The sequence below is a fragment of the Hylobates moloch genome, unplaced genomic scaffold, assembly GCF_009828535.3.
Source record: "Hylobates moloch isolate HMO894 unplaced genomic scaffold, HMol_V3 SCAFFOLD_8, whole genome shotgun sequence".
NCBI lineage: Eukaryota > Metazoa > Chordata > Mammalia > Primates > Hylobatidae > Hylobates > Hylobates moloch.
In genome coordinates this window covers 84,387,501-84,415,206 of record NW_026652283.1, presented here as the reverse complement: position 1 = coordinate 84,415,206, position 27,706 = coordinate 84,387,501, and the positions used below count along the sequence as shown (strand labels likewise).

Below are 27,706 nucleotides of genomic sequence, written 5' to 3'. Positions count from 1 at the left end.
TCCACATTTTAATGGGTTGTTTGGCTGGGATTAAGTTTTATTTTTTAATTTTTTTTTTTTTTTTTTTTTTTTTTTGAGACGGAGTCTCGCTCTGTCGCCCAGGTTGGAGTGCAGTGGCGCAATCTCGGCTCACTGCAAGCTCCGCCTCCCGGGTTCACGCCATTCTCCTGCCTCAGCCTCTCCGAGTAGCTGGGACTACAGGCGCCCGCCACCACGCCCGGCTAATTTTTTGTATTTTTAATAGAGACAGGGTTTCACCGTGGTCTCGATCTCCTGACCTCGTGATCCGCCCGCCTCGGCCTCCCAAAGTGCTGGGATTACAAGCGTGAGCCACCGCGCCCGGCCAAGTTTTATTTTTACCAGTGGTATTGTTATGAATAATTGGTAATCTATATTTGGTTCTTAGTGAATCCACAAGCAACTGGGAGCTGCTGCCCTCAGGTATTTGACTTGCTGTCTGGCCAGAGCTGCTCTCTGATTTGCTCTTCCACCTGTGGAGTATGCTTGTGAACACTTAGCGTTCTTTAGAGCCAATGGCAGAGCCAAAATGCCTAAGATTCTGCTCTGGCTGTGCACCGATCCAAGCAGAAGGAAAACAGACAGTGCACAGGCCTAAGTAGGGTCTTAATAACCAACCTTCACCAAGAGCCTGCTTGGTGCTGAGCCCTGTGCTCTCATGCTCACTGCTATGGACTCAGGAATCAAACGAGGTCCCTGCTTCCAAGGCTTATAGTGTTTTGGAGGCTGATAAACGATTCTAGTAAAAGGGGTTACATGCTGTGGAAGGTATTTGTGTTGAGGGAGCACAGAGGAGCCAGCAGCCAATTAACCAGGGGAATCAGAGGAGTTTTAAGTAGTGATGTTCAAGGGTTGTCTCAAGGAATGTATAGAGGCTGGCTAGGTAGACCTGTGGGAGAAAAGGGATTCCAGCAGAGGAGGGCATGAGTAAAGGCAAAGAGGTGAGGGTGAGCATGGCATATCTGGGAGACAGGGAGAATATCAGTGTGCTGAGCTGTGTGTATGCAGTGTCAGCAGGGAGTCCGGACCGATGGGCTGGGGCCAGCCCATGTGGTACGCTGAATGCCAGGTTGGGATGGGATTTTTCTTTATAGGTAGCCTAGAGCCATTAGGTAACATTGGTGCTTCAGGAAGAGAGCTCAGTTGCCTGTGTTATGTGGATCAGATAAGAAGAGGGAGAGATGAAAATTCCAGACACCACGTAGGAGGTTACTGTTGATGGTCCAGTGAGGAAAAACTGAATTATGAGGATGGAGGGGGAGAAGTGGAGAGGAAATTCTGAGATCTGAATCTACAAATGATGGTAGGGAAACAACTTGTTATTGGGTGGTGGAGAGGGTAACAAAAAGGGAGGAGATGAACCCCAGTAGGGTTTCCATTTTTAGCAGCTGGTAAGTGGTGGCACGTCAAAGCCATTAAGAGAGCAGAAGGAAGTTCTGAGAAGCTGATCAGTTCAGTTAGGGTATGCTGAGTCTGAAGTGCCCGACGGACACCCAGGAAGGTGGCTGGGAATATAGGTCCAAGAAGCAAGACAGAAGATCAGTCAGTGGCATAGCACAAGGGGTTAGAGCTGGCTTGGAAGTCTCCTGGCCTTGCTTTAAATCTGAACTCTACATTTGCGAGTGGTGTGCCCACTGACAGGTGGGCCTATCTATGCCTTAGTTTCCTAATCAGTGAGGCAGGACTCATCTAATTCCCAGCATTACTGAGAAGGTTAAACTAGATATAGACAACTTGCAGAAAGGGCTCAGATGGTACTGCCACAGATAAAGTGCTCAGTATATGGTGGTCTATTTTCTGGGTCTGGTGTTGGCACCAATGCTGCAGCTTTAAAAAACTACAGATGCCTAGACTCTAATGCAGCACTACTACAAAAAAACTACCAGGGAGTATGGCCCAGACATCTGCATTTTTTACACTCCCTAGCAGAGTCTTCTACTCTATAGCCAGGGCTGAGACCTACTGTGCTAGACCAGAAACTCCATGATTGGGTCTACCTTGATCAGTACCAGATGCCCTGGCCTGGTACACAGTATGACACAAAGTGAAAGGTAAAAGATCCAGCAGCTTCCAGCAAAGGGGTGAAAGAAGTAGTGACAACAGGGAGCCAAGGATGTGCCATCCTGGGAACTCTGCCTGCTTGGCCCAGCTCCCAAACAAGAACCACACCTGACATGAGGTCAAGCCACAGCTATGGCATTGGACTGGGGCACTCTTCCCACCCTGGACCCTGTGTCAGGTCTACTTCACAGCAAGCTCCACTCCTCAGTAGGCACCCATGAGATACCACAATCAGGGAAGTCAGTGCAACATCAGAAGAACAGAAACTAAGACTGTCCCCACATCCTTCATGGGCCCAGAGTGAGAGTATGGTTTATTAGGGTGGGCAAATTGGAGTTTCAGATAGAGCACCCCTGGTCTCCCCAGAGTTGGACTGATGGATTATAACAGGCCAAGTGAGGGGTTCCCAGGGCAGAAGGGATGAAGACTGGGTGTCAGAATCTTTCCTATAAAAGAATTCTGGGAAGGGAAGAGCCACTGAAGAAACAGAAAAATCTTTAAGTGCTGGAAATGCAAGGGAGCTGCGGTTCTGTCTTTTACTAAGAAAATGACTCACAGTGGATTAAGATTCCAGCTAAGAAAACTGCAGAGACAAGTCAACCAACAACTCTCTCCTGAAGGTCTACACCATGCCGAACACTGTGGGAAGTACGAAGAAGCGATGGGAGCCCAGGCCTCAAACAGCTGGCAGGTGGACAGGTGCAGATGTAGTGAGGCTGCTGAGGCTGAGCACCTAGTGAAAGGCATGGCTACCAGTGCGTCAGGAGCTAAAGGGAGGCTGGAGGACTGAAAGTGGGGATCCTAGGAAGGCCAGGAGGATCCTGGTGGATACTAAGCAGGAGAGGAGCACCTGGGAGGAAAATCAGTTCAAGCACGGACCTAGAGGTGGGCCTACAGATCTCCTGTCGTCTGCTCTTCACAGGCTCTTTGCTGGGCCCCAGCCCTTCCCCTGCCAAGCCTCTGCTTCTCCTGCCTCAGTGAGGACCTATTCACTCCTGAGATGGGCAGCACTTGGCTGACCTGTCATTCAGAGCAATGACATGCTTCCCCACTGAGGATGAGGAGCCAAAGGCTCACAAGGAGCAGGAGACAAGAAGGCAATGAGAAAGTCTGAAGGACCACTTGTTCACATGCAAGCGCACCTCAGTGCTGTAGGTTCAGACTGAGAGTGGGGTGGAAACGAGGTCCTTTATACTCTTTCAACTCTCTAAAGTATTTCATTACTTTGTTTTTTAAGTTAAAAAAGTAGAAAAAAAATCTGGTCTGCAAAATGTAGTCAGATGTCAGAAAAGCCTATGACAGAAGGTTTAAAAGCAAACACATTTTGCTGGGCAAGGACCACATGGTATGTACAATACCAGTTAGAATACAGTTTTGGACATTATACCATCAAAATACACAATTATTGACACAGGACACATCTATAATAGATTTTATATATATATACACATACATATAAGTAAGAAAAAAGAAAAAAAATGTGTGGTGGTACATGTCTCTAATCTTAGCTACTTGGGAGGCCAAGGTGGGAGGACAGCTTGAGGCCAAGAGTTTGAGACCAGCCTGGGCAACATAGTGAGACCTTATATAGGAGGATCACAGGTACTTTTAATTTTCTTGACTATATTTATTAAATGTTCTATTAGAAACATGTGGCTTTTGCAAAAAGGAAATGATCCATTAAAAACAAGCAAAAAAAAAAAAAAAAAAAAACTTGAGGAACCATCGAAAGTAGGAATATGATCAACTTTCCTGAGGCTTGTAACCAAAATGTCATTATTGTCTCACCTTGAGACATCCAACGGGCCACCAGTGAGGCACTGGTGAAGGGCCAGGGTCTGGAAAGTTTCATGAAGGTGAGGCAGGGCCCAGACCACACGGCATAAGTGGATTTCCAAGGCGGCCTGGGAAGGGCACTGGTCCAGGCAGAGGACAGGGTCTCAAGCCCACAGGGCCTTATTTTTCATTCTCTCTTTTTTCTTTTTTTTTGAAACAGGGTCTTGCTCTGTTGCCCAGGCTGGAGTGCAGTGGCATGATCTTGGCTCACTGCAGCTTTGACCTTCCAGGATCAGGTGATCCTCCCACCTCAGCCTCCCAAGTAGCTGGAACTACTGGCATGAGCCATCAGGTCCAGCTAATTAAAAAAAATTTTTTTAGAGACAGGGTCTCACTATGTTGCCCAGGCTGGTCTTGAACTCCTGGACTCAAGCAATCCTCCTACCTTGGCCTTCTGAAGTGTTGGGATTACAGGGGTGTGAGCCATTGCCCCCAGCTGTGTTCTCTTTCATGTAAAAAGTAATTGAGTTTAGGCAACTGTGTGTGGATCCTAAAACCAGAAAACCACAACTAGAAGTTACTATTGTCATGTGTATAAGAGAAAAAGTGCAAGGGGACATCCTTTCCCCCAAGGAGATGAAGCAACGAGGCTTGAGTTTTCCTAAATTATGGCCCAGGTGATTTTTTTGTTTAGTCCCAGTTTTTAAGAAGGTCCCAGCCACCAGAATGTACTGTAAGCCCCCGGGGGCCCTGTATAAAAGACTGCAAGAGGAAACCTCTAACCCATAAAGGGAATCAGAGCTCTTGTTTGGTATTCTCATTACGGCCTATTTATTCCAGACCATGAGTAGAGATATCATTCAGCAGCTCAGCCTTTCTAAACATGTGCCCCCAAAATGCGACTCTATTTGCATAAATCTTCCAAAAGGCCCACCTCCATTCAGGCAGGGCCCCACCCATCCAACCACCTGAGCCCACCTCTCAGAGCCAGAGAGCAGCTGGGCCAGCCCCGGAGACTGAGGAGTCTGATGCATACACTTTCCAGGCTCTGCCTCAGGCAATTTTTTGTTTCATTCTTTTTTAAAATGCGTATTATGCTCTTTTGGGCTCATCTCCACAGATTTCAGAGCTCTTTGTTATTAGTTCATGGTAAGGAACTTTGTTCTTTACAATCCTGGACAGACAGCAGGGGGTTGAAGGCCTGAGACATTTTTGTCACTGCTGTCATGCTTGCATTACTGAGAAACGCCTATCCCCCTACCCCACATTCTTACACACTCCACAGGGATGTCTTGAAGCTTCCACATTGCTGCAAGCCTAGCAGGTCAAAATGCACTGACTTTATCTCTCTCATTTCCAAAGTGATACTTGTTCATGGTTTTAAGAAAGAAAATACAGATGAAAAAGTGGAAAAGGAAAAATTCACTCTGATTTGATCCCCCAAGACAAGTACTACCAACATCCTGAAACATATTCTTAAAGTCTTTTCTCTTTGTACTAAGGTAAAAACACTTTAAAAAATCTATAGGCTCATAAAAAGCAGATCATAAAGCTTCCAAAATATATATTTGGCTCCACAGTGGAACCAACTTAAATCTGTTTTAAAATAAGTGTGTAGAAGCTGTTAAAGCTTTTCTGCTCTAGTCATGGCAGAACTCCTTCCACATTCTCTGCACAGAGCTCTGAGTTTTCAGTGCAGAAGGAACATAATGGTACTTGTATGTGCACCTGTGTGTATTTAGGGGTGGGGTAGGGTGTGATGTGCCTCGGTCAGCCATTCCCCTTAGTAGGTAGCCCAAACTTCCAGTACCTTCCTTGACCCCTGCCCACTTCCTTTTCTATTTTGGAGAAAATTAAGGCTGCTAGGGTTAAATCCTTCTCATATTCCTCATCTCACTGTGTCACTGTCCCTGGACTCACAGGTACCCACTGTTTTGGAAGATGAGGCTCAAGTCAATCCTGGCCCTCAGGGACCCCATACCATTACCTCCAAGCTTTCTCCTTGTGTTCTTATCAGGCTCTGAGCTCTCCCTCCCTCCCTTCTCACAGCTAAGCTGCTTGAAGCCTTGTACACCTGATGTCTCTGCTGACCTCTCCCTTACTGTTCATGCACCTGTCCCCTCTGTACCAGGGAACTGTTCTCACCAGGCCACTGAGCAACTCACTGTGGCCAAATCCAAAAGTCAATTCTTAGCCCTTGTCTTCCTTGGGGTCTCCTCACTGTCCTTCTCCCTGTCTGTGGGGCTGTGCCTCTCCCCTCCTCTTGGAATCCTGCCCATCCAGGCTACTGGTGTTCCTCAGGGTTCAGGGTTTCACCCCAAGACTCCTTCCTTCCCTGCTCATTCTGCACTCTCTCCTGAACAATCTTCAACTCTACTTCCACCATCACTCAGTGATAATGCTCCAATCACAAGCTCCAACTCAGACCCCTTGAATCTGCAGATCTCTCTATTTGGCTGTCCCAAAGGCACTGTGCACAGCTAAAACGGAACCTGCTGCTTTCTCCCCAAACTGTTCCCTCAATTCTCCCTTTCCTGGCCCATGGCATATCCATGTACCCTGTCACCTGGGGTAGAAATCCAGTAATCACCACCAATTCCTCTAATCCTCTTCCGCACATCCCATTCACTCCACCAGGTTAATTCTGCCTCAGACTGTGCCTTGAATCCCATGCTCTCCCCTCCACGCCACCATCATGCCTTAGTTCAGCCCATCATCATCTGCCCCAGACTATTAGAGCATCTCCCAGGTCTTCCTGCCTCTAGTCTCTCCCTCAAATCCTGCAACCCACTTCTATCCTTTCTCCCCACTAATTTCCAGAGTAAACTTTCTTTAATGGAAATCTGATCACGTTATTCCCCTGGCCTAAAACCTTCACTGGCTCCCTAGGGACCATGGACCAGAGTCCGAGCTCCTGGGCAGGGCTCTTGAGGCTACCATATCTCAGCCCTGGACTACCAATCCAGTGCCACCTCCCTCCGTAAACAGTCCCTCCCTGTGGTCTATTTGGAGTTTCCCAAAGGCAACATTCTAAGTTTTCCTTTCTACCCTCAGGGGCTCCATTTAAGCACCAATCCAACCCTCACCCGCTCCAACTTGCCAGGCACCTCCTTGCTTCTAGCACCCAAATTAAAATGCACCCAGGGATCACCTTCTCTGTTACTTCCTCATGGCCCCAGGCCACACCCAAGGCAGAACCCATTACTTAGCCTTTGTGCTACCACAGCTTGTATGTATAGTATGGAACACATCATTTAATTACACACTCTCTCTCCTACGTGACAGGACATTCCTGGAAGACAAGACAACATCTGTCAACTTGTAGCTCAGCAAACTGCTTAGGGCCTGGCACGAAGAACGTATTCAATAAACTCAAGCTGAATAATGATACATTTATTGAGCATTTTATAGGCTAGGCATAGTTCCAAATGCTTTGTGACAAAACTGTATTTTGTTAGTTACTTCTGACAACAAACCTATGAGGTAGAGATTGTGGTATTCCCCATTTTAAACATGAGGTAACAAAGGCAGGGAAGTCAAGCATCTTCCCAAGGTAACACAGCTAATAAGTGGCAGAAGTAGGGTTCTGGGCCGGGCGTGGTGGCTCATGCTTGTAATCCCAGCACTTTGGGAGGCCAAGGCAGGCAGATCACGAGGTCAGGAGATCGAGACCACGGTGAAACCCCATCTCTACTAAAAAATAAAAAAAATTAGCCAGGTGTGGTGGCGGGCACGTGTAGTCCCAGCTCCTCGGAGAGGCTGAGGCAGGAGAATGGCGTGAACCTGGGAGGCGGAGCTTGCAGTGAGCCGAGATTGCGCCACTGCACTCCAGCCTGGGCGACAGAGCGAGACTCTGTCTCAAAAAAAAAAAAAAAAAAAAAAAAGAAGTAGGGTTCTGACCCAGGCAATCCAAGTCTAGAACCTATGCCACTATCAGAAGACAAACATATCATTACCAGGTATTTCTGTTAAGTGACTTGGAAAAGACTTTAATTGCCTGATGTCACAACATCATTCTACCACCACCCACTACCTCAGCACACTAGTATTAAGACTGAAACAGGCCTAGGATACTAAGGCTGTTTGAATAAGTATCTAGCATGATATGATAATATAAAAAGAAACAATGGAAAGTAGTGGAGACAGGTTCTAAAGAAATGCCAATAATTTCAAGGACTCAACATTCCATCCATTTCAAGCAACAAGAATGAAAACCTGCTTAAATTGTTGCAGGGCCATGCGATCAAAGCTTGTGCACACCCACCAGTCTGGGCAGAAACTCCTTCTAACAGCTCTCCCAGGAGCATGGCAACCAACCCCAGGCCTGCATCACTGGCCATGTGTCTCCTCCACAGAAAAGTAAAAGGTAGCTAGTTGGTCCCCAAATGGGCTGCTTTCCTCTCTCTGGAGCCAGAAAGCTTTTCCTGTTGGGATTTGTAAGTTGCTCGGGGGCAGGGGTGAGAAGTTGCCTGGCATGAGGGAGAATGCAGCACGATACTCCAATGGACCCTCAGGCAAGTCCCCTAACCTGATGCAGTGAATGTGCCAATACCTCTGGGCGAGATGGGCAAGGCCCTTCTCTGGCTGCATCCAGCACCTGGCCTGCTGTTCCTCTTCTATGTTCCCACAGGTCCAACATCATGCTGCCATGCTACCCTTCCAGGAAATACTTGCCACCTGGGCTCTGAATACAGCACATGCTCTGTAAGGCTGCTGAAAGAGACTCCAGAAGGGAATACCAATTGCACGTTTGAAGTGAGCCCCAATATTTCCACTCAATGACTTTTGGCAGCCGAAATGAAAATCAGTGGCTGGTAGTGGTCTGAGATAGTCATGGAGGTCTGTTTATAGCAAGGTGTTCACAGAGTGGGATTCAAGAGTGGTCGGGGTGGGGGAGCAGGCAGACAGACAAATTTTCTTTTCCTTAACAATGTGGTTAAATTGACTATAAATCCAGTCATGCACATCATGATGTTTCAGTCAATGACAAGTCCCTCAAGATTACAATACCATGTTTTTACTGTACCATTTCTATGTTTAGATATACAAATATTATCGTGTTACAGTTGCCCACAGTATTCAGTACAGTAACACGTTGCATGGGTTTGTAGCCTAGGAACAAGAGGCTATTCAACACAGCGTAGGTGTGCAGTAGGCTGTACCATCTCGGTTTGTGTAAGTACAGTCTATGATGTTTGCACAATGGTCAAATTGCCTAACAACGCATTTCTCAGAACTTATCCCCATCAAGTGACAAGTGACTGTATATTCCTCCTTTTCTCAAGTCTCAGATTTGAAATAATTTATGAAGTTAATAAACGATAAGATCCAAAAAAGGAGGGGCAAAAATATGCTGATCATAAGGGTTTATACAATTACTGTGATTGTGTAACACTTGGCTTTGAGCTTCCTGGCAGCCGGGACAAAAAGAAACAATCTACATCTGTCAGGTTTAAGCATCTTCTGGGAGACAGACATTGTCTCAGAAATAAAGAAGCCCCTCAGGATTCCTGAGGGAGCTCGGAGAATGAGGAATTTGGAAAAGAAAAGGTGGTGAAACCGAGAAATGAGGAAAAGAGAGAGAGGGGTAGTAAGATAAGGGTTTCTGAGTCCAGTTTGTCTTCAAGAGGCTGCCTCCTCAGGACACATGGAGCCATTCTAGACTTCTAAACGTCTAAGGTGTTTCCAGAACACAGAAAGCTCCTATGATTAAATTATGCAACCTCAGAGTGGGCAAGGAGAAGGAGGCAAGGTCAGGAGACCAAACATGAGCCTGACTTGTGCTCCTGCCCACACCCACGCCACCTCCAGGCCAGCGTGCCTGTCAAGTGAGGCGCCTGCCCTGCTCCTCTGTCCATTTGTCCTCCTCCCTCTGTTTAGAGAACTGTCCCTTTTGCCCTATTTCTCAAACGGCTGTCTCACTTCCAAGGGGACTGTTTACACATCTGTGAGTCATTTCCCACTTCCCTTTTCTTTTCAAGCTCTATGTGGATCTATCTACTGTTACATTGGAGTAAATCACTGATAAATGGTCCAGAAGGCTCTGGTAGTTGCAATTGTTCAGATGTTACACTTGGAATAATTATTTCAAAGCTGAAAGCAGTAAAGTAACTGCTTGAGGGAGACCATAAGGTTTTATATATATATATATATTTTTTTTTTTTTTAAACTAGTAATGATAACAAGCCAAAGTGATGCACAATGCATACATTGCTTATAACCTTTGGATATAAACTGTTCTGAAAAAGTATGTGCAACATGAATTCTTGAGATATAAAACATAATCCCATTAGGGAACTCCTTAGAACCCTGCAGCAACCACTTTCTAAAAAAAGACTCCTCTGCAATATTAATAAGGAACCCCTAACTTATCTGCTTATCACCTGGGCTTCCAACTCTGCTCCTTGGAAACCCAGGGTGCCCCAACAGTGCCTTAGGAGCTCCCACTTCTGCAGCCCCACCTCTCTGTTTTGCATACTGGGTTTTGCATGAGATATCATGTGCTGGGGATGGGGAGAGGCAGGTGGTAGCATGAAGACCCTAAAATAGGGCACATCTATAGAACATGGTTTCAGTTGCTTCCCTTACTAATGGTAGATATTTGACAAATTCTTCATTTGGGGGGCCAGTTTTCTTTGGGGCTACCAGCAAAATACACCTCTGGGAAGCTAACTGTTGTTTAGGATACAGTCTGTGCCTCTCACTGCTTTGGGATTGGAAGCTGGCAACACACTACAGTGAGAATCACGCTCTCCTGTACCCACTGCAAGGGCCAGCTGGCCAAGGTCCCTGGAGAGGCTGTATGCTTCAATGCGGTGGGTAAAGAACCCATGTATGTGAGTGCAGTGGGAATGCCAGGGCAGAAGCCTCCCCTCTCACTGCCCAACATCCAGTTCCCTGTTTTCACATGCCTTCCAGAAACCAATGACCTCCACACACACTCTCTCCAACCCTGATCCTCCATCAGCTCCAGATTGACTATCTACTGCCCATCTAGCACTTCTGCTTGCACATAATATGGTAGCAGTCTGACTAGAACATAAGCCTTGATTTCTCCTCCAAAATCAATAACGGGCACCAGTGCTCCCCAAGCTGCTCTAGCTAAGACTCTGGAAGGTACACTCTCCAATCTCTCTCCATTCTGTCAGTTCTGAACTGCATTCTCAGGCCTGGCCTAAGAGGGAAATGTGAGGGAAACATGGGAGCTCTAAAGCATTCGAATACCCAGGGCCCTGCCCCCAGACCAATTATAGTAGTCTCTGGGGGTGGGGCCCAGCCATCAGTACTTTTAAACAGCTCTCCAAGAGATGGTACAGGCAGCATTGAAAACTAGTAGCTTAAAACAGACTCCAAATCCAACAGCTTCTCTCTGTTTTCACTGCTCTCACTTTGGTCCGAGCCACCACCATGTCTTGCCTGGACCACTGCAATACCTCTAGTCCCCCTGCTTCTACTTGTAACACCTTGAACCTCCATTGCAAGCACAATGCAAATCAGATCACACTCTGTCTCTCTGAAGGCTGCCGGCTGCACTTAGAATAAAATCCAAAGTTCTCATGAGGCCTACCAGGCCCTGCACAATCTGGCCTCTGAGGCCCTCTTCACCTCTTCCAACCACTCTTACCCCCACCTACCATGTTTTGATCACTCTGGTCCTAGTCCTGTTTCTCAGATGTGCTGAGCATGTTTCTGTCTCTGGGCCTTTGAATCTACTCTTTTCTCTACCCTTGGATCTTCGTTTGCCTGGCTTGTAGCTTCGCGTCATTCAGGTCAGCTCAAAAGGCACCACCTCAGAGATGCCTTCTTAGACCACCTTGATCTAAAGTAGTCCCCTTTTGCCCCAGAAAGTCAACAGCACATCATCCTGGTCACTTTGTCTTATTGTCTTTAAAGCACTTGCCACTTTCCAAATACCCTGTTCAATCATGTCCTTCCTACCTGACCCTGTCACTACAAAGTGAGCTTCACAAGGGCAAGAATTTGCATCTGTCTTGCTCATAGCTGTAGCCATTGCTCAGAAAGCAATCTCTCACAGAATGGGCACTCAGGAAACATGGCCATTCATTTTATTCCCACACGAGTGTCACTCCTCCTCACTACTGCCAGAGTGAGACTTGTAAAATGACAGTTTTGTTTAAGATGTGTTGAAAATCCTTAGGGGCCCTAAACTGCCCCTCATCATCCAACTCCTATCCTCCTCCTTAGGCACCTCACCCACATCACCAACCTAAATCCATTCTCTTCCTAAGTTCCCACCACTCCTCATGCCTAGAGGAGCCATGCTCCTGCATTCCTATGTCTCTGTGCAAGCTGCTCCCTCTGCCTGCCTTCCTGTCCTCAATGTCCACTGCTTGGACAAGAGCTGGCTTGGGCATCGCTTCCTCCAAGCAGTCACCTCTATAGATTGATTAATCTCCCCACCCTTGTTCTCCCACAGCAATCCACATTTCTTTCTGCGGATTGAACCTTCATCACACAGGGTTACCGTCACCTGTCTTTTCTAGACAGAGGGCATCTTGAGGGTAAGAACAGTATCTGGGGCTTAGTAGACAGTAAACGATGAACTGAGCAAAGCAATGTTTTTTACTTCTATATCTCCAATAGCAATGGTATCATAAACATTTCTGAATAAATCCTTAACTTATTTTCAGCATGACCATATAGATGCTGCTGGGAAAACTCTTTCATATCCTTGTGTTTGGGGACACTTAGGATTATACCCATATACATGGCTTCCCTCAGGTGATGGCTGTCCCACATGCAGTGCTAAATACTAGGCCAACAGGCCCCTGCCTGCTGGTGTGTTTGGTCTCCCTGAGGCATGCACATGAACAGAGATGCTGTCTGGACCAGTGGCTGACGTGTAATTGAGTTGGGAAAGCTGCTTTCCTTTGGGATGGATTAATAATAATCCACCACCTGAACCGGCAGGAAATGGAGCCCTTTGAGACAAGAACTAGCTCAGGCCCATTATCATCATCACTATCATACTTTCCCTGGGGCTCACAGAGACAAAATCTGTATGACCGGTGTCACTGCTAGTAGCAGTGCTTTCCCTCTCTTAATTTAAACACACAGGTCCCACGTACTGAAACAAGCCACAGGAGGTCTTTATCAAATAATGTATTCTCTTGCTTTTCCCATACAAGAAAAGGAACAGAACAGAGGGTTTAATACCAGGGTGCACAAACATTCAATAGCCACGTGCGCAGCTTGGTATATTTAGCTAAGTCATTGAGCAGAACACTACTGCTTTACCCACAGATATTCACCAAGAGGCACTTGCTGCGGCCTGAAACAGGCTTGTCCAGCTTTTCAGGAAAAGATGCACCTCGCCCAAGCAAAGTGAAGGCCATTTCCGTGCAGGTTCCTGGAATTGGATGTGGCTTTAATTTCAAGTCCACCTAGCTCCACCACTGTCTTCACTGGGAAGCCCCATCCTGACCCAACCCTCCAGCATGCTTTCTGCTCTGATCATCTGGCCCCAGCCTTCAAGGTTATCTGTGTCTTTTTAACCAGAGGCCAGGTTTCCCCTAGACCAAACCCCTCCCACAGCAGGCCCAATGAATGTATATATCCATGTACTTATAGTATCATTTAACCAAGACAGATAGGCTGTGGTAAAAGTGTTGACCCCTCTTCCCTAGCCAGAACTCCACAGAACTCTGAACAAGGCAGAGATCTACTTCCTCACCCTCCCCTGGCCCTACTATCCTCCAAATCCCCAAGGTCCAGGGGGAACATGCAGGCTGTGGCCATGCCAGGGCCAGAGGGGGAGAGTGTGGGCTGGTCAAAACAAGCCCAGACATACTCACGGGGTCCGTCAGCATGGCCCGGCAGTGGGAGGCCAGGGCCAAGAAGGCCAGCAGGTTGAACACAATTCCGTTGATGATGCTATAGACGTAGTCTCGAGATGGAATCAGCATGACAAAGAGGACCACAAACTCCGCATAGAGGACCAGAAACCAAGTAACGATGGCACAGGCGATGCCACAGCCGTCACGGATAAACCACATGGTTCCCACAGGACCAGGGTAGGGGGGTGGGACACACTTCTCCGGCTGGAGGTATTCTGGTTTCCGCTCAATGTCTCGGAAGTGGTGGGTGGGGATAAGCATCATAAGCTATTCTGTCCATACTGGCATCTGAAAGAGAGAGGAAAGAATCCAGAAACTTGGTGTTGTCTTGTCATCAAGGAGGTTTGACAAAATTACTCCCAAAGTGAGTTGTGATTACCTATCTACATCCCCTATGTGCAAAGCCACCTAATCACCTTGTTCATTTAAAACATGAGTTCTCTTCCCTGATTCTGAGAGTCAATTCAGCCTTCTTGAAACAGGGCCTTCACATGACAGATAATAAAAAGGGAGCCTCTAAAGGGTAAATGCCTTGCCCAAGGTCAGCCAGAGCAGAAGCAGGCAACACAGCCTGCCAATTTACGTTTTTTTTTTGAGACCAGGTGGGGTCTCACTCTGTCACTCAGGCTGGAGTGCAGTGGCACCACCTTAGGTCAATGCAGCCTCGACCTCCCACCTCGGGCTCAAGCGATCCTCCCACTTCAACCTCCCAAGTACCTAGAACTACAGGCATGCACCACCACACCTGGCTAATTTTTATATTTTTTTGTAGACATGGGGTTTCGCCATGTTGCCTAGGCTGATCTCAAACTCCTGAGCTCAAGTTATCCACCTACCTAGGCCTACCAAAGTGCTGGGATTACAGGCGTGAGCCATGGCACCCAGCCCAGCCTGGCAATTTAGAGGTGGCACTAGAACCTAGGTCTCCTTGGTCATTAGAGATCTACTGGGTAGACAGTGCCTCAATAGATATGTTCAAATTTTGACTTAAAAGGCAAGGAGAGGCAGAGAGAAGGGGAGAGAGTTCAAAGATGTTTTCCTACCACCTGGCTGAGGGGTGCTTCATGTGCCTTTGTTTCCTCACCTGTGAAAACACCTACATTCCAGCCCTGGCCACCTCCTCCCAGGATTGCTGGTATGAAGGTTGAGGGAACTGGTGGAGGAGCTTATGATGAATGATACAGATCATAACACTCTGTACACCTCACAGGTTATGGGAGGAAATGTGTTTCTCTAGCAAACACATCCATTCCTTCAGAAACAAGTGCTGAGCAAAGCACCCTTTCTCTCTAGAAGCTGCAATTCAAGTCTCTGGAGACAGCAACGAAACAACCAAGAATCAATGACTAATATCTATCCACAGCATGTGCTGCAAGTCACAGAAAGCATAGATTTCCCTTCTCTTCTTCTTTATCTTATTCTCTTTAGCCTGTTGCATCACCAACCAGGTTTCTCAGTTAGAAACTGTGATGGCTCAAGCTCCCCACCAGATGTAAGTGCCATGGAAAACCCACCCATAGCACAGGCTACAACACAGGCAAGAAATATCTCTGTCTTTTGAGAACTCAACTACACATCAGAAGAAATCACTCAAAAGCAGCACTGGCCATGTGTGCTTCCTGAAGACTATGGCTCTGACGGGCAAAGGCAGGCTTTCGGTATTGTTATGAACAGTAAGGACATGTCCAAAAAGCTAGGAGGGCAGACCAGTAACCACTATTCAAAATGACAGACATTCTAGAGTAGAAAGTTGCACAGACTAATAATGAAGAATAAGGACAGGGCCACTCCTCCCAAGATGGCAGAGAACTAACGGCTGAAAGGCAGCTAAATGTGCTATTATGTATTTGCCCAAAGGAATATCGACTCAACAAATACAGTCACTATCACTGTGTTAGGGAACAAGAAGTCATGACACATAGAGACAGAATAACCATCTCAGCCGGGCGCAGTGGCTCACGCCTGTAATCCCAGCACTTTGGGAGGCCAAGGCAGGTGGATCATGAGGTCAGGAGATTGAGACCATCCTGGCTAACACGGTGAAACCCCATCTCTACTGAAAATACAAAAAATTAGCTGGGCGTGGTGGCGGGCACCTGTAGTCCCAGCTACTCGGGAGGCTGAGGCAGGAGAATGGCGTGAACCCGGGAGGCGGAGCTTGCAGTGAGCTGAGATCGCGCCACTTCACTCCAGCCTGGGCGACAGTGGGAGACTCTGCCTTAAAATAAATAAATAACCATTTCAAGTAGAGTAAAAGTCTTGGTTCCTGGTGGTCCATCAACCAACATTTTCTAACAGAGCAATCCTGTACTCTCCAGAGGACAGTGGCAATGCAGTCCTGCCAGAGACAACTTAAATGCATTAAAAGATGCAGGCCCAACTTCTGAAGCACCAAACAGGACAGTAGAAGATCAGAGATCAGGGATGTCTGGGACCTGACCTGCGCCCAGCAAATTCTAAAATTACAAACTCTGTTCAAGGAAAACCAAAGAAAAGAAAAGCTGATATCGCGCAATGATTCAAAAGCTGATTGAAGCTCTACATTTTGACAACCTCCAGTTGCAAGCATTCTTTTGGTTTTTCCTACTGCCTTACAGATTTATATTTATATCACCTGTGTTCTCACAATTACTATTTAAGCTCAAAAACAATAATGTTTTGTTGGACCACAGCCATGTCATTCGATTATAAATTGTCTCTGGCTGCTTTTGTATTACAATGGCAAGAGTTGAATAGCTGTAATCCACAAGCCCTAGACATTTACTCTCTGGCTCTTTATAGAAAAGTTTGCTGATGCCTGGTTCCAAGCAGTTGTTGGCTATCAAATAAATAACAGATCCTGCTTCCCTGGCAGAACAGCTTGGTGTGACAGAGATCGTCAGTTACAACTCACTGTCCCATCCACATCTATGACGGCAAAACCTCTTGTCATCTGCAGCCTGCGGGCCACTTCCCCATAACCTGTATACTCTATCAAACTGTTCTTTATCATAAACGGTATGGTTTTCATAAATGGATGATCACTGAAAATAAATTTTAGAGCAATTCTCCTTAGATACTTCCAGTGATTAAATTATATTCACAGAATATTCAGAGTGGTTGCATTCTAGCCTTTGACAATTCCTCATTCTTGATTGTATTTATGACAATGATTTGATTAAACAAGAGTTATGTTCCATGTGCACGGTTTTGTTGAGGAATAAGCCCTTCCACATAAGTAACTTCCCAGATAAATGTGACTTGTTTCGAAGCAGAAACACACTTTAACTATTTGGATGGTTAAGATGGAAATCTTAAAACAGAAAGGGAGAGAGGGAAGGAAGGAAGGAAGGAAGGAAGGAAGGAAGGAAGGAAGGAAGGAAGGAAGGGAGGGGAGGGGAGGGGAGGGGAGGGGAGGGGTATTATAGCTGTTTGTGCCTTAAGCACAATAATCAACCATTTCTTCTGGAATGATTTATTTAGAGTTATTACCAGGAACATCACCTACTAGAGTGTGTTTGGTAATGATGTCCTCAGGGCTACTGAAATTCACTGGGTCTCGGCTTCACATCAACTGGCTTGCTCAGACTGTTATAACTGCCATTCTGGCATCTCTGTATATGATCCTTTGTCTTCCTCCTCCATTCCTGCCTACTCATTTCTGTGTCTACGGTCACCAATCATCCCCACATATCCTCTATTTACTACTGTTAATTGACTGTGGGCAAGAAAAGCAAATAAACTAAGTCTTGTTAGATTTATTTGCAAAAGGGTAGTCATTTTGGGTAATAGGCCTTCGGGGAACAACTGCTAAGCTCTTCACCATATAGTCCTTGAGGGGAGGAGGCCCTCCCTTATTAGCCCAGTGGCTGGCACAGAGTAGCCACTTAATACATGTGTTGATTAAATGAATGCATGAGCTTTGTGATCCCAGGCCCACCTCTTAGAGGCACTGTCTGCTTACTTTCAGGACTGTGACCATATTCTGCACGGTGGAGAGTGTGTCAAGTAGGACCATGAGGTAAGCGGACTGTCTCTTACTCAAGTAACCAGAATGTTCTATCCTCAAACAATGTGGGACCAAAGAGTGTACAGAGGAGCTCCGTTTTCCCATGACCCTCACTGGTGAGCAAGAACCTGTGATCTAGGAAAGGACCAAGCCAAAGGTGTACCTGGTAGGGCCAGACACCACTTCCTGACCTGAAGGGCACATTCCACACTTAGAGTTTCAAAATATCCCAATTGAAACCAAGAAAGGCATACTGCTATAAAAAGGTTGCTTAACGCCCAGACCTCCCAAAAGCAACAAAAGTAGCTTTAAAGAAAGGATTTGTTCCTTAAATTAGCCAACTGAAAATCTGAGAAATATGGCAAAAAAAAAAACCCTACCATGAAACAAACTGTATATGTCCCTTTATCCTGCCCCTAACAAAAACAAAAAAGGCAAATATGGACCCCCTTTTCCTTTTCTATTTTGAATTAGGGAAACTCCAATCCTTAGGGTTGAGCAGTAGACCTTTGCCAAGGACCCACCTCCCTACAAGTGTCCTTACTTCCACGGAGCTGGGCAGAACTGGTTGCTCAGGCTTCTGGGACAGGGCCCAGAAGATGGGCCCTAAACCCCAAACCACCCCTGCCAGCACATACTCTCAGAGGGGTAGCCTCCTCTAGTTCCCCCTCCCTGTCTCCTTCACCCCAGCCCCTTGCCCTATTTGCTCTCTAAAAACTCCTCTTTATTCAGTTCAACTCAAAAAGACATTCATGGAGCAGCCACTAAATGCAAGGAGCTGTGCAGGGGGCTCACACATGAGGGATGATGTGGACAATAATGTGTGTGTGCTGCCCTGCTCAGGCCCTGCCAGTTCCCTCCCCCAGCTCCCAACCTAATAACACTAGTCTTATTTGCTTTTTTTCTACTAACCTGCAAGTCTCACTTTATTTAGCTCTGTAGCCTAGTGTTTGGTATATGTGCTCAAATCAATAGTTCCTGAGTGGTCACATACATCAAGCAGACACACCCACAATAATGCTAACACATCGGTGACTAATGAATAGTACAAAAAAGGGACAAATAGTACCAGAAAAACCCGAACACCAAAAGCAACAAAAACCCCAACAACCATAAGTGAAATAGAGACTTTTTCATGGCAAGGACTTCTGAAGCGGTGGGCTCTGAGCAGAGCCTGGAGCCAAGTGAAGCATACTGCTTACAAAAAGGCAAGGGGGCCCTGTCTGGGAAGTGAGGAGCGCCTGTGCCCAGCGGCCACCCCGTCTAGGAAGTGAGGAGCGCCTCTGCCCGGCCGCCCTGTCTGGGAAGTGAGGAGCGCCTCTGCCCGGCCGCCACCCCGTCCAGGAAGTGAGGAGCGCCTCTGCCCGGCTGCCCTGTCTGGGAAGTGAGGAGCGCCTCTGCCCGGCTGCCTCATCTGGGATGTGAGGAGCGTCTCTGCCCGGCCACCCCATCTGGGATGTGAGGAGTGCCTATGCCCGGCCGCCACCCCGACTGGGAAGTGAGGAGCGCCTCTGCCTGGCCGCTGTGCAACCTTCCAAGTGTGAAGTGACAGCCTTCGTTGTAGAATGAATGAAGACAGTGGCACTGATTATATAACACCTTGGCAGCTATCTCAAATCGTTGATGGTGGAGGTATCGGAATTATAGAAGAAAGCAAACACACAAATTTGACTAAAGGCGATTTTGTGACTTCTTTCCATTGGCCCTGGCAAACCAAGGTTATTCTGGATGGAAATAGCCTTGAAAAGGTGATATATATATGAACGTATCTGATTTTTTTTCCCCGTATAATTCTTACTTTGTGCATTTGATATTCAGTTGTGTTTGTAATCACGGAAAAATAAAAGCATATATTTTCTTTAAAAAAAAAGCAAACAAACAACAACAACAACAAAAACCTTTGTGGGATTATAGTATGTTTTTATATTTTATTTAAATTGGCTTATTTATTTAGAGACAGAATTTCTGGGCTCAAGTGACCTCCTGCCTCAGCCTACCAAGTCACTAGGACTACAGGTATGTACCACCACACTCAGCTAATTTTTCAAACATTTTAATTTTTTAAATTTTTGTGGAGACAGAGTCTATGTTGCCCGGCTGGTCTTGACCTCCTGGCCTCAAGCAATTTGTCTGCTTTGATCTCCCAAACTGATGGGACTATAAGTTCAAGCCACTGTGCGCTCACTTGACATACTTATTTGAAGTATTTAATAGTATTTTGTTGGTGTTTGGAAATTTGAATTTTCAAAATAATTACATTTTCCTTTAAGGTGTGGCAGAATGTGTCTTGGCTCTTGAGCTTGAGAAGATGAGTCAGGGAAGCCTTGGAATAAAAGTGAGTGTTATTCTGGCATAGTTACTAAATGAGCTAATATAACCCAAAAGTTGAACGGTGATACTTATATGTATACATAGATCTTGGTATTTTAGAATAGTGAAGAATCTTAGAGATAATTTTGTTCAAACTGTTTATTTTACCAATGATGAAACTGGTGTTCAAAGATATGAGATTATTGAATTTGAAGTTGATGTATCTTTTTAATTTGAAAGCCATTCATTTATTCATTTTTTTGATAAATGAATTACATTCAATAAATGAAATTCTTCCAACAACAACAAAAAAAAGGCAAGGGGGGCTGGGTGGGCCTGGCAGGAAAATTGGTGGTACTAGTGGGGAAGGGGAGGGGCAGGATGACCAGGGCTGTGTGCATGTCTGTGGACACATGCAGGCTTTGTAGGAAAGAGAGGAGGTGATTGGAGATGAGGCTTTATAGGTAGGAGAAAGTTGTGTTTTAGAAAGCCTCTAAATTTCATAATGAGATGGGATTTCATCCTGAAAGGTACTGGTGAGCCATACAGTTTCTAAGGAAAGTTGTGCAGGAATAGTACTCATGCTGTGGCAAGGCCACTCTAGAAGTGACAGGCAAGACAGATGAGAGGTCTGAGTCCAGAGGCCAACAAGTCCAGGGAGGTATGAGGGCAACAGGTCTGAGTCTCATTTTGGTGGTATTAGGTTTTCCGTTCCTCTAAGTGGCTAATAGTTTTCCAAGGAAGATCTAGAACAATGATCATTTTGTAATTTGAATTATAGTAATCTATATTGAAGTTTTTTGGCTAAGGGTTTTATAGCATTAAAAAGAGTTAGCGCCTCCATATATTAGTATTCTATGTTCAAGGTAATTATTCTTTTCACCTGATAGAAGGGTTCACTGAAGCCCAGAAAGGCAAAGGAACTAAGCCTGGGGAGGGGCGGGGGTAAGGAAGTCACAGGAGAAACGGATCCACAGGCCCAGAGGTGTTCTGGAGCTCCCTAGTGCCAGCAATCCTGATAAGATGTGGTGTCAAAATGATGATCTGAGCTCTGCGGGGGGCAGTGTGTGGGAAGTCAAAGAAAATCAGCTAGTATTCCTTCACAGAGTTCTAGAAACCAAAACCAAGAAATGCCAGAAATTAGTGCTATTCTAAAAGCAACAACAAAAACTGCTTCTGGTCCAGAGAATTGCCTCCAGATCCATATATGACACACGTGCTTCATTATATCTAATCATAAGTGTGCTCTTCCACTAACTCACACTGACAGACACAGATATATTCAGTGAAGTGGAGTCGGGGCTCCATGAGCCCCAGGGACTGGGTTGCTGGGTCAGCCTTGAGGTACACCACTTATGCCTGAATCCCCATGCTGTCTCTCCATGGTAGGCAGCTCAAAGGGTTTGAACATGGTGGTGCTAATGCCAAGCTCTCAGGCCCCATCCCACTGTGGCACTTCATCAGGTTGGCCAGGATGAACTGGCCTGGCCAAGTGTTGACTGCTAGTGATGGGCAGAATCCGGCTACATCATTTGCTGAGTGAGGGGCAAATCCCTACAAATCTTTATCATGTGGCAAAAAAACCCAAAACAAAACCCTGACCCACAGTCCATGCTTTATGGACAGGGTCAAAGCATGATTGTCACATCAAACATAAAAGTTCTCTACTGAATGTATAGAGTCCCAAAATGCCACTGTTCTCAGTCCAGCAAGTGTCCCAAGGACCCCCATCCTCTCAGATTGCCAACAAGTCCTGTTCGCCTGCTTTCATAAGACAAGATCCTACACTAAAGTCATGGAGTAGTTCAGCCAGATCTAAAACCAAATCTTTGGAAGCATCTCAAAGTACTTTGTGAGGCTTACTTTTCTAAAACACCACATCCACCCACATTCTCACATCCACATGAACATTCATGCACTCGTGAACAGCATACATCTTGAGATGGTATAAAGTAGCATCAACAAAGGGCAATTAACAGGCTCAACCATTGGAGCCTGTATGAAATAGTTATATACAGATTGGTTTAACAAACTCGAAATCAGGTGCAATGATCTCCCCTTGGCTTAGAGATAAGGATTATCTATATACTTAAAACAAAAATTGAGGGATTAAACTTTCTGGCTCCCTACAAGTAGGAACTATAAAATTGAAACTCAATTTCACCAGCTTCTTAGCAGATGTCATGAACATCAGCAAAATAGTAGAAACTCTAAAACAGGATGCTTTTGGCTTAAGCCAAAATTTGTTTCAAGTAAATATGTGACATTTTAATAAATCTAGTTTTACGCTAGACTGCTGTTGAGGGCTGGTCTGGTATCCTCTTGAACTTGTCCTAAACACTGAATTCCCACCTAAACTAATTCTTACCGCAGTTAAATAGTTCAGTCTACCCTTAAACAATCACTTAAAATGTCCACTGAAAGAGGGTAGCATCTTTTCTGATATGTCTATAACTCTCAGCTGAAATTTACTCTAATCAATATAACATTAACCTTCTATGGTTTAAATCGTACAGTCTTAACAACGTGGTGTTTGTTTCTTTTAGAACTTCTCACATTTTAGAGTGATAGTCTTAAAGTATTCACAAGCCAGCCCTGCAACCTCAAAGATCAAATAGGTGATCTTTGCCTTAGAAGCTTTAGAAACAAAACTGGTCAAGTAGAAAATCAATTCACCTGCATTACAATTACCTTAATTTGTGTAAGGATCCAAAAGGATTGTAAATTTTATGCCCACTTTTTAGATGAGTCTCAGAAAAACAAAGAATGAACCATGAATCACTATGTTTGAAATATTTCATTAAAAAACAGGATGAGTCACTAAACTTTTTCAAAAAGGTAAGGGTGTGGTATGAAGCCTAACAGAAGAAAGGTGCCTTATCTTCTGCAGCACACCCTGCTAGCCAAGGAAAGTGTCCAGACAGGCAGAGCGAGTTGGCCTGTTTTATAAGATCTTTACTACCAACAAGTCTACACTGTTTCTCTCTCTACAGCAGGGGTTGTCTCCCTCTGCCTGCCTTTTGTCTCTGTCATACTCAGCCTTCAACAAAAACCAAACGGAAAAAAAAAGTAAAATATTGTACCTCCAAGCCAAATCTTACACATATTTCAGTTCATTGAGGAAACCAGGAAGTGGTCAGTAAACTGAAATTTCCTTCTTGCCTCATGACTGACCACCTTTTTACAAAACCCATTCATGCACACACTGAGACTCCTACCAATGTCTTTCATTTCAGAAAACAGTCTGGGATTTGGATAGCTCATGGAGGCTGACAGCAACTCTACTTACTATAACTATTTTATTACAATTGGCTATTTTACCAACTCCTGGCTTTACTAATCTACTAAAAAAAATATACACCCGAACCAGGTGGAGTGGTTCACATCTGCAATCCCAACCCTTTGGGAGGCTGAGGCAAGAGGATCACTGGAGCCCCGGAGTTAGAGACCAGCCTGGCCAACATAGTGAGACCTTGTTTTTATAAATTTTTTTTTAATTGAGGAAAAAAAAGACACACCCATGTATAGTGTGATATAATAAATGTTACAAACATTGGAGATCTGTAAACGACACCACTCATTTGGGTAACACGGTCTATTTCCCTTTTCATGGGCATCGTTTATACATTGCAATGAACAGAAAAATTGAGACAAGTTTAAAACAAGACCACTTGTAAGAGTAACTGGTTAAAAAAAAATCAGAATTTTAGAGCTGGGAGAAATATTAAAGACCATGTGGTGGATTTTGGTCAAATTTTCCTGTTTTACAAATGTGAAAATTTAAGTCCTTTTGACATTTTGTCGAAAACTTATGTTTTAGGCAAACCATGCAGTACTGGCTACAGCAATGCAGATGGGCATCAGCATTAACTGAATGCCTATTATGCTTCAGGACTACGCAAAGCAGCTTGTTTTAATTCTTACAGCAACCCAGCATGGCAGCTTTTATTCGCCATTGCAGAAACGGAAAAAGTAAGGCTCAGAGGGGTTGGGGAATATTCCCAAGGTCGCATGGAGCGAGGTGGTGGTGCAGCCAGGATTCAAAATGGCTCTGCTTGCCGTCACAGACTGCACTTTTTAGCATAGCACATGGATTTTTTTTTTTCACCCAAAGTTGGAGTGAGAGAAATGCACAAGCAGGAAATAGGAGTTGTACTGCCTGCTCCCTTACACACATTTGAGGGACCTGAGGAGAAGTTACTTCAACTTAGCTTTAGCATCTTCCTCTCTAAAGTGAGGGGGATGGACTAGGATCTCTAATCTCCGACTCTTTAAAACAAAAAACAAACAAACAAAAACAAAAAACAAAAAACACTCAAGAAAGGCACTCTAAGCACACTTTCCTTTCACTAGCTTCTGGGCACCCACAATACCTATTCTTTAAAAAAAAACAAAAAACAAAAAACCAAGTCTGGGCATGGTGGCTCCCGCCTGTAAAGGCACTTTGGGAGACCCACACAGACAGATGGCTTGAGCCCAGGAGTTCGAGACTAGCCTGGGCAATATAGCGAGATCTCATCTCTACAAAAATCTTAAACAATTAGCCGAGCATGACGGTGTGTGCTTATAGTCCCAGCTACTTGGGAAGCTGAGATGGGAGGATCGCTTGAGCCCAGAAGGTTGAGGCTGCAGTGAGATAAGATTGCACCACTGCACTCCAGCTTGGGTGACAGAGTGTGACCCTGTCAAACAAACAAACAAATGAATAAATAAAAATTGAGCATTCCTTCTACTATGAGCCCCTTCTGGCACCTGTCTCATTAATGGAGCATGACACTCATTGGGTTACCTCACAGACTTGGGCCCTCAAAAACATAGCTGTTTGTAAAGAGGCTGTGAGAACTACCCGCCCTGCTTCCAAATTGTGGTCCACTCTGTTTTACAGATGAGTAAGGAGGTGAAGCTCAAGGAGTCAGTGGGTCTTCACAGAGAGGTGGCTAACTTGTTTTCTAGGTCTAATGGATGGTAACTACTACAATCTGTTTAATTGCTATGCTGCCATCTCCCTGCATTAACTCCTCCTTGCAGGAAGTTTGTAAGCCAGCAGGAGCATCTTCATAAAGCCAACAATAAATGACTGCTCCAGCTACCCAATGAACACTTGTCGATGACGGTGATGCTCTCATAGTTTGTGAACCCCTTTGTAATCCAGTGCACGATCTCATTTGACAATGAACTGCCTTCTGGCCTCTGTGAGGGTAGGCTCCAGTTTTGCTTGATTGTTGCCAAAGTGTGGGATATGCTGAATGTAGGGTGGGGCCCTGATTCTTTCCTGACCCTTACTTAAGGTGTCACCCCTGCCTCCATCCGGGCACTGGGCTGCTTGCTACACATGCCTCGTCCTGCTTGATTCTCACATCTACTCTATTTTGCAGGTATAAATGCCCACTTCCCCATCCTGCTTTTAGAAACGAGAAAACTGAAGCATGCCTACATTCATACTTCCAGGAAGTGGTGGAGACAGGATATATTCCCAAAGTCTGCTCTTGCCCCAGGGCCTGCTTTTCACTACTTACTATTAACAATTAAATTTCGTCTAATAACTAGAAAATAAAAGGGGGAGGAGTATTGATGTTTCCATCAGTGACCTTGGGTTACTTACGGTTTGGCTATCTTGTCCACACATGGTTATGCAGAGGTGGCATTATCAGGTGGGCTGCATGCAGTGGTGCTCACAGGCCACAAGCCTGAACATAAGCATTTTGGGCTCTAAGGTGGAGCCCTGGCTGAATATCAGCCAACATTTAGAATACTGTCCTGCCCTAACCTAGGAGGCAGGAAGGCCATGAAGCCTCAGCCAGAAGAGTCACCCTAGGATTGAATCCCTAAAATCTGCTTTGGCTGGGAAATACTTCCTGTGGTGCCAAGTAACAGATGCTGCTTTCTGTGAGAAAAAGCGCCTCCCCCTACGCTAGGCAGAGACCAATCAGCAAAGGTTTCCACCTGAGGATGTTGAGAATGGCACCTGGGCCCACATTGTGTCATGTGCAGCCACACAGCCACCGTGACATCACTTAGGCTAGGCCAGAGCTTGGGTGTTTTTAGGACTAAAAGCAAAAGTGCTTACAGAAATCCGAAAGACTAGCTAGGGAAGGGAGAGAACCAGTTATTGCAACTGTACTAGGTACTAGGGCTCAAAAAGGGGAGCCATTTGACTTTCAGGAATCTGCTGGTATCACTTATTCCAGGCACTGTCAGTGGCAATGCAAGGGCAGAGCCCCAGGAGGAACCTGGGACCACAGAAAGAAGGCTGTAATGGGCTGTGAGAAAGAGAACACAGCCCCTGCTTACCTGCTGAGGGGCTCTCCAGCCATTCACTAGAGGGCTTTGAAAATAGATGGGAGGCTAGTGCTAAAGGGAATGAAGACTGAGCTTGGAATCAAGAGGCCAGAGTTTACTCCCAATCCTGCCACTTGCTAGCCTCACAATCTGAGGCAAGACAGTTACCATTCTGGGCCTCAGTTTCCTCATTTGATAAAACAAAGGGGAAGATCACGCTGATTGCTAGCGGCCCTTGCAGGGCTGAGATTCTATGAGTCCTCTGTTCTCAGGGGCAAATTCAACGTTTTCTTTGTTAGTATCTTGGATTTTACATTTTTTTACCAAACGCTTCCCTTAACCTCTTTTCCCGATTTGCTAATATTCAAAAAGAAGCCCACTAGTAACTATTTCTCTTAGCAATTTCCTGAGCATGTTTAGTTTTTTCAATCAAGTACAGCACAAAATTACGACTTCCTTTTGTTCATTTAATTTTTTTTCAGAGTGGAAAAAGCACTAGCAAAATATATCAAGTATAACAAAGTGGTAAATGAAAGAAGTCTTAAAAACCCCAAGTTAAACATGGCCATTTTTCAATATTCAAATATTTGCATATCCAGGATCCATTCTGAGTTTTAAAACCTGGCAAGATACTCACTTGAGGGCAAAATGAGACTTAGGTTAACTGACTTGTTCAAAGTCATAAATCAAGTTAATAGCAAAGCCCAAATCTTTGGACTAAGATGCCCAGAAGTCCTTCCACCATAGATTGTTATCTTCCTAACCAACCTGTCTTTCTAGATTCTCTGCTACTATTTCTTGGTTTAGAAACATACACTTCACATACTGAAGACTTTACTGCAACAGGACTGCGGCCAGAACTGTACTTGTCCCATTAGGCTCACCTTGCTAAGGTAAGAAAGTGATCTCATCCAAAGGCATTCCATCTCCACTGACCTTGAATAGGAAATACATATTCATATCTCGCCAAGAGTTCAAGCACCAAGTCAATACATACTAGGAAGGCTATGGTTTGGAGGAGACTATGAAATGATGACATTTCCCATGCATTCCAAATGTATTAGGATGTATGACTGAATTAAGTGGGACATGCACCTGGAGCCTTCTCACCTTCACGGTTGAAAGCCATGAATGAACTGGCCATTTGTCTCTGGAAATCTGCTTCCGAGGAGGAAGGCAAATGATTTTTTAAAATGCGAAACAGGAAGGAACTAAAGGCAGCATGGCATGAGCCTCATTTTTCCCCCTAGCAGGTCAATATTGCGACATCACCCCTCCACTTCTACTTGAGAGACTTTGTTACTTTCCATGGCTATCAGGGTGTGTGTGTTTAAATATTTCTACATTTGGTAATCAGGATCTGTGACCCCCTTTTCTCAAATATGCCCTAATGAGACATAGGAAACATGCTATCACT

The 27,706-nt window shown here is 45.3% G+C and overlaps 1 protein-coding gene across 5 annotated transcripts in view; it reads right to left on the bottom strand.

The window, feature by feature from the left end:
- Positions 1-27,706, bottom strand: part of ZDHHC3 (zinc finger DHHC-type palmitoyltransferase 3) — a 61,296-nt gene that overhangs the window by 29,106 nt on the left and 4,484 nt on the right. For 3 of the 5 annotated variants that reach the window (XM_032161838.2, XM_032161844.2, XM_032161837.2), the window contains exons 2-3: positions 13,667-14,000; positions 13,128-13,225 (exon numbers count right to left, since the gene is read on the bottom strand). In XM_032161838.2, coding sequence (XP_032017729.1) covers positions 13,128-13,225; positions 13,667-13,976 — 408 coding nt within the window. In that variant the 5' untranslated portion in view covers positions 13,977-14,000. The remainder of the gene's footprint in view (positions 1-13,127; positions 13,226-13,666; positions 14,001-27,706) is intronic. The other 2 variants (XM_032161839.2, XM_032161840.2) reach the window with 1 other exon arrangement.